This window comes from Phocoena sinus, chromosome 4 (assembly GCF_008692025.1).
Source record: "Phocoena sinus isolate mPhoSin1 chromosome 4, mPhoSin1.pri, whole genome shotgun sequence".
In the NCBI taxonomy this organism is placed as follows: Eukaryota; Metazoa; Chordata; class Mammalia; order Artiodactyla; family Phocoenidae; genus Phocoena; species Phocoena sinus.
Genome location: NC_045766.1, coordinates 15,782,442 through 15,793,072, shown reverse-complemented (window position 1 = coordinate 15,793,072; position 10,631 = coordinate 15,782,442). Strand labels below are relative to the sequence as shown.

General features: G+C 56.2%; 1 protein-coding gene across 3 annotated transcripts in view; it reads left to right on the top strand.

Moving 5' to 3' along the window:
- The first annotated feature begins 2,826 nt into the window (after positions 1-2,826).
- The window catches only part of KY (kyphoscoliosis peptidase), a 46,811-nt gene continuing 39,006 nt past the window's right edge, over positions 2,827-10,631 (top strand). For 2 of the 3 annotated variants that reach the window (XM_032631180.1, XM_032631179.1), the window contains exons 1-2: positions 2,827-2,962; positions 6,243-6,305. In XM_032631180.1, the coding sequence (XP_032487071.1) occupies positions 2,827-2,962; positions 6,243-6,305 (199 nt within the window). Of the gene's footprint in view, positions 2,963-6,242; positions 6,306-10,025; positions 10,089-10,631 lie in introns of all 3 variants that reach the window. The other variant, XM_032631178.1, reaches the window with a different exon arrangement.

The following is a 10,631-nucleotide window of genomic DNA, read 5'->3' as shown; positions in this document are numbered from 1 at the left end:
GAATCCCGTGTTGTTCAAGATGGAGGGGCTATTAGGGGGTGCAGAGCAAAGCCTGGCGGCAGAAAGGCCAGATTTGCTCGGGGAGCAGTGGGCATGGCTGTGGCTGCAGCGTGTGTGAGTTGGCAGCGAAAGAGGAAGACATGGGTCTGTAGAAGGAGGCTGGACTAGAGTGTGAATCATAGGCTGAGTGTCTGTTCTCTGTCCCGCTGGTTGTAGAAACAATTGGAGAGGGATTTTAAGCAGAGGGATAGATCCTCTGACAGGTACCTCGTAGCCTCGGTCTTCAGTCCTGCTCCCCCTTCCCTTTCCAGAAACACCCAAATGCCTTCACCCACATCACCTTCCCCGTGGTGTCTCCCTCTCAGCCCAGAACCGATGAGGCTCTAGATGAGGGTATGGGTCACCTGAGGCCGGGGATGGGGGAGGGTGGGAGTGAGGAAAGCATCTCTTCTTTCTGCCCATGCTTCTGGCAGGCCCAAAGACTGAGGGCTGTGGGTGGGAGCCTCTCCAAAGCGGGTCCAGGTTCTGGGCAGCATCAGGATCCAGGAGCGGCAGCATCTCCCAAAGCAGTCAAGCCAACGTGGCCCCTATATTTACAGGTTTTTTCCAAAGCAGTGTTCTGACTGCATTTTTGTCCCCCAAGAAACATACGTCAACAACTGGAGTTGTTATGGGTTGTCACAACTGGGAAGTGGGTGCTCCTGGCATCTAGTTAGGTAGATGCCAGGGATGCTGCTAAATATCCTACAGTGCACAGGACATCCCCCTACAGCAAAGAGTTCTCTGGCCTCAGATGTCCATAGTGCCATGGGGGAGAAGCCCTGCCCCAAAAGATCTGTTTTCAAGTACTCTGGAAAGACAGGGTATCCCAGACCATCTTCCTGAAGTTCAGGCTAGCACCACCACCCTCCCCACTGCCCCAGGTCATTATCCTCTCCTCCAAAGGCAGCTTTGGAAGGTACGCCGTGGTGAGCGAGCTCCTAAAATGACACTCCCAGCAGGGGAGTAAGCATGGGGGATGGAAGGCAAATGTCTGCTGAGGGGACTTCAGCTCCCTGCCCTCCCCACGCAGCCCCATTCAGTTGCTGCACAGGAGCTTCTGTTGGGATCCGCACCATCAAAGGACTTAGCCCCAGTGGTGAGGTGATGCTAGGAACAGAGAGCTGCCTGGGCAATCTCCAAGACCCCAGAGAGCAAGGCTTAGCCAGCCTCCCAGCCCTGCGTGTGTGTGTGTGTGTGTGGTGTGTGTGTGTGTGTGTGTGTGTACGTGCCCACATGCAGACAGGACAGGGAAGGACAGGGCTTGCTGCATAAAGAAACTGCCTTGTGAGTCATCATCTTTACTGGTCCTGCGCTCAGCTCTCTCAGGACTCCAGTCAACACTGCCGGAAGCCAGTGACCGCTCCTTGCATCGGATGCCCGGTGGGCAATGGGGCGGCAGTGATACAATGGGGTGGCGGTCTTTACATGCGACTAAACTGTGAGCCACAGTCAGCGAGGAAAGATCTGCAGAGTCTGAGAGTTCAGCTTTGTGACCCCCAGCTCCATCACTGACTTGTCACTTCACCTGTCCCTTTCCTTGCCCTTAGAATCAGGTAAGAATGACAGTTACCACTTGAAGACCACTTACAATGCACCAGGCACCTCACATGCATGTCACTGTTACAGCAGGACCTGCATTATGCCCATGATACGAGTGACAAAATGAGGGGAAGTGGCTTGTCCAAGGTCACAGGGGTAGCAAGTGTGGAACCCAGGCCTGTGCCATACGGTCTGCCTCCAAGAGGTAGCGGGAGGTCTCAGCGGCCACGCTGCAAGGTAGGGTCACCTAACTCCACAGCAAGGAGGGTCCCAGAGCAAAAGGTCTCCACACCTCCGGTATTTCTTAACAGTGGAAACTCAAGTTAAGGGACTGACCCCAGCCCGGTAGGCCCACGGTGCCAAGGGCTGCCAAGCAGATGCGCTGTAAACACTCCTGAGTCCCAGAGCCAAAGGCTCTGCTGCCGCTGGCTGGGCAGGCCAGGCCTCACTAAAAATAGACGGGCCCTCAGGTCCAGCTCCCTGGCTGCCAACCGAGGCAGGCCGCTCCCTACACCCAGCCTCCTCCCCTCCCCCTCCCCCTTCCCCAGCGGGCTAGGGCCAGGCTTCTAGAAGGTACAGAGATGTTAAGACTTTCACTTCAGACCAGGCAGGGCTGTTAGGCTGATGCCCGGTGGGCAAGTTCCAAGTTCTGGTGGGGCCATAATGGGGGAGGGGGTGTCCTGACCCCAACGCCCCACACACCTCCCTCTAAGGAAGGGAGCTGTCAACCTCCAAGCCCACCCGGGGAGGCAGTGGTGCCTAGGCCAAAACTTGGCCAATTTCTCCACATTTTGGAATTGAATCTGGGGCCCCCTTGCCGTTTCCCTTTCCCTGCACTGATTCTCCCTGTTGACAGCACTGTACAATCTCTGCATTTGCCGCGGCTTTCGGAGATCTGCTGCTGGCCATCTCAGGAAGGCCCGGGGGAGCGCGGGATGCGGCAGCGCCCGGCCGGCAGGGGCGGGAGACAGGGGGCGCGGGGAGGGAGGCTCCGGAGAGCGGCCGGACGGGAATTTCCTTTCAAAGGTGACTTAGAACCTCTTCATTAGGGTAGTGCCCTCCCGGGCGGGCCCTAATGACGAGTTTGGCAGAGTCAGCGAAACGCGGCGCGGCTGCCGGGCGGCGAGGAGCGCCCTCTCCCGCACCCTCGCCGTCTCCCGCGCCGGGCAGCGGCGCGTACGAGCCATTTGCAGCTCAGGCAGCCTCGCGAGCGGCCGCCGCGCACTGGCCGGAGCTGGCTGCACCATGGAGCTGAAGAAGGACAGCAACGCCGTATCCATCGACATGCTGCTGATCGTGCACTCGGAGAAGCGGCACGCCGCACAGGGCGCGCACTCGGACCGCCAGGCGGACCCGGGCGCGCCTCCGCAGCGCAGAGGAGGTAATGCGCCCCTAGGCAGGGCCCCGGCCCCCAGCCCCTGGACCTCCTCACCCCAGCGCCCGCCTGTTTGGGGGGGCGCGCTACGCGCCCCTGAAAGGGGTCCCCGAGGCCGACCCACTCCCCAAGGCTGGCTGCGCCTCCGCGCTGCGCCTCTGGCATCCCGTGGCAACGCGCAGCTCCGCGATTGCCCCAGTTGACACCCCGTGCAGGCCTGCCGTGCTTCCGTCACCCCCGGGAGCAGGTTTCCTCCTGGTCACTCTTTGAAGGGTGCAGATCAGGTTGGAAGATGCCCTGGAGGAAAAGGACCTCGGGCCTGACTCCTGCGTGCCCGAGGCCTGCTCCCCACAGGCCGCATTGCAGGGCACAGGGGACCCAGGGGGGTTCGTGTGCTGAGTCAACTTTGAGGTGAGACCCTCCCTTGGTGTCCTTGCACAGTTCATGGCCTCACTGTCCCCTTTCTTGAGCCCTCTCCCAGCCTCCTACAGCAGAAGGCATGCCAGGTGTAGAAGGCACACAAGCTTGGGTAGGCTTAGATTTGAAATCTGCTCTCCCCACTTTGGCTTCTCTGTTGATTCTACTTGTCCTACAGACTTTCTGGAGAAGAGTAGACTGGTAAAATAAAGCGACTTTTCATAGAGTGATTGTGGAAAGCAGGGCTCTGGCCTCTGTACTCTCCAGAGAACAGGACACAACGTGAAGAGAGTAGAGATGGATAACAATGGCGGTTAAATCAGCCCCTCATACACCTGGGAACCCCCTGGTCCCGAGTCCCTGAGGAAGCCCTCAGAAGCCCTTGGGGAGGCTGGTGTGAGGGCGCACTAGACGCACTGTGTCCTGGTTTTTTGGGAGCGAAGCTTCACAGCCCTCAAGGTAAAATGACCTGCCTCCTGTCTCCCTTCCAGCTCCAGAGCTCCTTGAAGGTTGTCCCCAGTTCTTCTGTCCCCACAGCCCCTATGCACATTGAACATGCACCTTCCACCTACCCTGCTGAAGCAACGGTGCCGTGGGTGGCTTTGCCCCCCACCAGCCCCACAAGCTGCAGCTGCCCCATAACTCCTGGTGACCTCCTGGGGAGGCAGACAGGGGAAAGAAAAGAGATTCTGGAGAGCTGAGAATGTTGGCAGGTGCCCCAGTCTCCCGAGGGATTTGGGGCCCAGGAGTTATTTGGGTTAGTTGGTTCTTTAGTTCTCAGAGCTGCCCCTGGGAGAAGGGGAGATGGCCCGCGCAGGGGTATTTGTAATGGGGAAATTGGCAGAGGCCGTTGGCCTTCCTTGAAGAAATGTGGCTGCCCCTACTGCACAGACTGCGGTCTGGAAGGCCAGAGGCCCCCCACGAGGCGCAGCTCCAGGTTAGCGCATGAGTCCCCTCCTCCCTCTCTCCTTCTGATCACATCTCTCCGAAAGGCTCTGACACTAGAAAGAGAGGGCAGAGAACACAGAGAAGGCCCAGAGATGCCAGAGATCGGGGCTGCTCAGAGAAGTGTCCAGCACCCGGCATAAAGCCTACATGAGGCCAGACCAATGCATTGCACACTCATGACCGTGACTCAGGGAAAGAAGACCGCTGTTTGCTGAGCCCTCTCTGCCGAAATTTTTCTCCAAATATTTTCCTGACAGACATTTCTCCCAGGTGCTATGGCAGCAGAGAGACCCGTGTCACTTACTGATGATCAGACAGTTCTGCACCAGAGCAGGGAAGAGGGAGCATGCATGACCTCCAAGGCCCGCTGGGCAGCAGTGATGTCCAGGAGACCACTGGCTAAGCCAGCCTGCGGGCCCACTCCTTGGGAAAAGCTAAGGAGGGGAAATGCTGGACAAGACCAGCTTGTTCCAAGGCCTCCTGTTAGTGCACAGAGACCCAAAACCCACCCCTCCCCGACTTCCAGGCGTCTCCTCCAGTCTCCTCTCCGCTCCAGGCCCCCGGCTGGACAGGGAATCTTCCCCGGCTCTGCAAAGGAGGGCCTGAGCTCTGCTTTGAGAAAAGAGCAAAGCTTGGTTACTCTCACATGCAGAGGACTGAGTAAGGGTGTGACCAGGTGGCTTTCTGTTGTGTCCCTGTGGCAGAAAAGAGTCAGAGGGACAAGGGGGCAGGGAGCGTGTGCACCAGGAATTTGGGCTGCAAGGCAGCAGATACTCCCTCCCTTTTCTTGCAGGGCCCTAGCATTTCCCCAGCAGTTTCCTTAGAGCCGCACTTCTCCAAAACATGCCTAGAAGCCCTCAACTCCTATTGTATGTTCCCCTGGCCATGGAGGAGGTAGCCTAAAGCTGCCACACCAGGTCTGAAAAAGCTTCAACGCCTTAGGTTTTATCCCCAAAGTGGATGGGATGCGTGCATTCCACTCCCAAGTGTCGGTGAAGGTTCTGAGTGGTAAGGCCCAGACACTGACTATGGAGGGCTCTGCGGAAAAGAAGGGTGTCAAGAAAGGCCTGGGGGCGCTCAGAGTGGTGCAAAGGGTTGGAGACCCAGACTGGAGGCTGAGCTTCCAGGAACGTGACCATAAGCTGTGCGGAATGGCTGGTTTGGTGAGGAAGCCTCCACTGCCACCAAGGAGCCCTAGATGCTCCTTCTGCACCAGGAACTTGAAATTATTGCAGCAGCTTGTGCTTCCAGAACGTTTGCCAGTTCTGTGCCAGGAACTCGACCTTGCAGCCACCACTTCCAGCCACCACCAGAGAGAGAGAGAGAGAGAGAGCGGTTCCATTCGCTTCCCTGTTGCCTCACTAGGTCCCAAGACAGAAAGGGACACAGGTTCATATCAGTGGATGCCTTGGCCACACAGGTCCATGCTCTAGCTGCAAGGGAGGCTGGGAGAGCAGGCAACCATCACGTTCAGTTCCCATAAGGATCCATCAGTTTCCATCTTTGCCCACCCGCCACCCACATCAAGACTCTAAAAGTGGGAGATTCACCACATACAGAAGTAGGCAGGAAAAATGAATGGCAAATGTCTTCACAATAATGCTTCCATATTTATGCAGTGGAAATGTGGGAGTGACAAAGGGGCACCTCTATTGTGAAAATTCTCCCTGAATGATCCTGATAACCAACCCGCCACCCTTGGAAACTACTGTGGTAATATTTTTTTAATGTTTTGAATGTGGAGGGTTGCATTCATTCCTTCAAGTGCACTTCATTCGTGGGCAGCCTCCCTCGGATCCCGGGAGAGCCAAGTTCCACCAGCCCCACTTTAGCCCAGATCAGTTTGCAACTGGTGCATCACACACTTGACCTGAGTCTCCCCACCGCAGAGAGCCTCACGCCGGTCCTTGTTACTTCACAGGGCTTCAAGGTGTTGGAAACGGAATCCGGAGATGGCAGAAATTAGAAAGAAATGACCTACATGGTAAATTCTCTCATTTTCATTTTGTTTTCTTTTCGATCTCTGGAATTCAACACGCTGAAAAATGCCTGGAAGCACTGGGTTTCACTTGCTTGAGGACCAGTCCAGACATCTAACCACTCAGTGGCTGCTTGTGATGCAGCCAGGCCTCTGTGACCCTGGAAAATTTTCCTCAGCAACAGGTCCACCAATTTCCTGGAGGGTGTGCGGGGAGGCAGGCGGAGCGATGCTATAACCCTGAGCACCCACTTGTTCGCTGACTGAGCTATAAAGAACTTAGCATCATATGGGATGGTGGGTTTGGGTGTGTTCCCATGGGAGGTGGGGCTTCCCAGGTCATGCATCCCACGCATCTTGGGGCACCCATCTTTTGAAAATATTTCTGAACAGAGAAGAGAGCAGCCCGCCTTGGGTGGTGTTACTCAAGGCCTCGGGAGATGCCACTCAAGGGTTCTGTGGCTCCTGGCCTGGGATCCAGAATACAATAAGATCTGAAGAAATCAGCTTCCAAAGCCTCTTTATGGTGCCAGCTGTCTTTCCCCCTGCAGGCCCAGAATTTCTCTGACCATGCCATGCATGAACCGTTATACTGGGCCTTATTCTGTGCCCTTATTGTGAGATTTGTAAGCCCGGCCTCCAGGAACAAACACTGTGGAACTGCACTGTGGGCATGTGAGAATTCCAGTAAGAATCAGACCTCTATTCCCCGAGCCCCAGTAGGGGATTCAGTCAGATTCCAACTGTGTGAGCCCCAGGATCGGATGACTGACTCATCAAATGCCAGTAGGAAGGGATCCACGCCCCCATGACCCTCCACAAATGGGGAAACAGGACCCCAATTGAACAAAGCAGAGCACCTATGCTCTGCCATCCTTCTGACAGTAACAAAAGGGGAGGATGAACTTCTAAAAGTAAATTCATGCATTCATTCCCTCAGTAAAGGTTGACAGTGATTACTTTGTGCCGGGAAGGGTTCTAATTGTTGGAGATGGAACAGTGAACGGGACAGTCGGGAGTGCCTGCCCTCCTGGGGCCATGTTAGAATGATTGCATCATAATGCCATTCACCACAGCCGAGTCTCAGCACCCTGGAGGTGAAGAGCTTGCCTGTGTCCCCTGCACTGTGCATGGAGATAACTCATCCTCAAGACACCCGCCCACCAAGGACCACCCTCTGAGTCCTGGCTGATGGGCATGCGTGGGTGGGATGGCTTCCTAAACCTTGATACGGGGCCATCAGATGGTAGACGCACCAGCTCCAGCTCTACCTAAGCAGACGCCAAGGTTAGTGAAACTGTGCTGTGGGCTCTTGAGAATTACAGTAAGAATCAGACCTCCAGACACCTGACAGCCACAGAAGCACATAGCAGCCCGTGCAGGGAGGCGTGCTCGGCCAGTGTGCGGGTGGGTGGAGGGCAGGCGGGCCACGTGGGAGGAAAGAGACACTGCATCTGTGTTTGTTGCAGCTCTTACTTTGCCTGAGTTGTTGGAAATTCATCTTATGGCTTCTCGGGCATGTTATTAATGTTATCAGTCCTCAGGATAGGATTGAAATATACTGAATTCATCCTCTTTTTACCGTCTTCGGGGTCCCTGGTTTGGGGGAAGTTTAGTGGAAAAATATAACAAAACACAAAGAGACGGGATAACTCTTACAAGACTCTTCCTTAAGACATGAAGTGGGTCTTAGTACAATGTACCAGCCAATAAAGGGAATGATTATAGTTCTTGCAATTCCACCCAAGAACTGAAAGTTTCAGGTAAGTGCAGGGCTGGAGAGAGGCCGCACAGAAGCCTTGAGCCTGGGAAAGATGATGGTTCCACCACTCCACCAACATAACGCCATTTAAAATTTACTAAGTCAAATTCTATTTATTTTTTCGAGTGGCATGCTTGCATCCGTGCAGAGGTTAAAATTCCAGCTTCTTTCTGTGTTTTCTGATGGTGAGGTCCTGGGTACATACTTGCCTTGCTGGTGCCCAAGGCACCCAGCCCTGGTAACTGGATGGCTTTCATCTGAGAAGGAAGCAGCTGATGGCTTGTGCTTGGTGGAGTGTGCACAAATGTGGCTGAACGTGGGGTTGGTCCAAAAGGGCACATGTCCCCCCTCTTTCTGCACTGTGCACTCCTTGGGCTGGGGCGTTGGCAGGCTGGGGGGAGCCCGAGTACTCCAAACTTTTCCAAGCAGCAGGTGTTTGGGCTGAGCCACCAGCTTGCCCGGCAACGGGCTTCCCCTGCTGTGATTGGCTGCTTTCCTTGGTCCTGGCCGAAGTCTGCCTAGCAGCACAGGGACTAACACCCCACAGCTACAGGGAAACCAACTGTGCAACCCTGACTATAAATAGCCCACAGCAGCTATGCCAGCCAATCGTCCTCCTTGAGGATTCCCTTCCCAGATCCTATTTCTTCCATCAGCCAGCAGAGCAGGGATGCGGCCAGCTGTGCCCGCAGGAGGCAGCTGCCCTGTCCTCGCCTGGGTCTGGCCTGGAGCTCCAGCCCAGCATACTGCATCACCCTGGGTTGGCACACACGGCGGTCCTGGCCCTTGGCCAACCAACCGACCTCAGCCCGGTGGGGGCTAAGGGTCCTGGCTGGGCCTGCTTATAGAGAAGGCTGGAGAGGATGTGCTTCCCAGCCAGGAAGATCGCACGTCCAGCACAGCTCAGTGACCCACCCACCCATCCACCCTGACTGGCTTCTGCCGGAGCCCAGGCATGGGAAACGCTGAGTGACAGATCTGGTTGGGTACACAAGGGATGTCGTACGAATGGAACCAGGTCAGGCCAGTGCCCCTGAGTGCTTGCACCAGGTCCAGGCACAGGTGCCAGTGGTCACTTCCAGTGACAGGCCCAACAGCCTTTCTGCAGCCCAGTGGGAGACCAGGGGAGAAGATGGCAGGCCAGGGTGTTAGTGGCCCTTCCCCGACCCCTCTGAAGCAGAGAGGTTCAAGGGCAAGACCAGGCCACCACAGCAGCTGTAACGGGAAAGATGGAGGGAAGGCGGTGCTTCCTGTAGGAGGGGCAGATAAGCCTGTGGGTTCCCCCTCCACGGCCTATGGCAGCAGCTGGGCATCTCTCCACAGCAGCCTGGCTCCACTAGGCTCTGAGGACAGCTCTGTGTCCCGGGACATGAATATCGCCAGTGCATGGAGAGCATTCACCCTGCAGAGCAGGTGCCCTGCAAATGTCTGTGAAACTGAACCAAACTGCAAGCACCCCAGCTCCTAGGCTACAGTAGGTGGCAGGGTACCCTCACCCCCCCCATTCCTCTCAGAGGGAGGCAAGAGGCTGGAGACTTGGGTTCAAGTCCCGGGTCTCACCTGGCTGTGGGGTCTTTGGCAAAGTTAACCAGTCGAAGCTTCAGGCCCGTAATCAGGATAGGAGCCTCCCTGGCTGTTCCAAAGAAAGGTGTGGAGATCAGCGGGGCATTCCTATGCACTTTGGGAACTGGGCCCGGCTGCAGCAAAGTCAGGGGCTGTGGTCACTTAGCCCATGGGAGGCGTCCCCAGCTTCTCTAGAAAAACCCAGCCTCTGCCGGCACCTGCCGAGAGCGTGAGGCTGTGCGTACACGGGCTCCCGGTCACTTGCCTGTGTTCAGGTGTGTGACTCTGCTGATTCACACGTGTTTAGACCAAGCCTGGCAGCTCTCTCCTCTGCCTGGGGAAAAATCCACCCCACCGTGGGCCCAGTGGTCACTGCAGTTCCCTCTGTCTTCCTTAAATAGGAAACCTGGCGGAGAAGCAGCACGCCCAGCAGACCCAGGTCATCACCTCCTACGACAACCAAGGTAAGGTTCCGCCACTGCCTGTGACCTCTGCCCCAGCTCCTGTGTGCCCGGATCTACTGTCCTGGCCAGAGACGGCAGGTGCAGAGCCCAGACCGTGGGGAGCAGGGGCCTCTCTGTCCTGGGGATGCCGGAGCACCCTTCTCCTCTCCCACATGCCATGGAAAACAGTGAGAGGCTGCATGTGTCATGGAACAGAGAAGTAAAGTCCTCGGGCTCCAGCATGCACTGCTGCCACCATCATCACCCTGGTTGTCATCACTATACCTAACATTTGCTGAGTGCCAACTTCACGTCAGGCACCCTGCCAGACCGCGTACATGATCATTCTCGTGTGGATTTTGCCTCACAACAGTCGTATTTGATCGGTACTCTTACTACCTTCATTTCGCAGATGAGTGAGCTGAGGCTTAGAAAGGTTTTCTTTCGTCCAAGATCACATGGCCAGCAAGAGTCAGAGCGGGAGCCGCCTGACCCCCTCCCTGCCCCCCCGGCCCCACCCACCCCCCAACCACCACCAGGGCCTCAGCTGTTACACTTCTCACA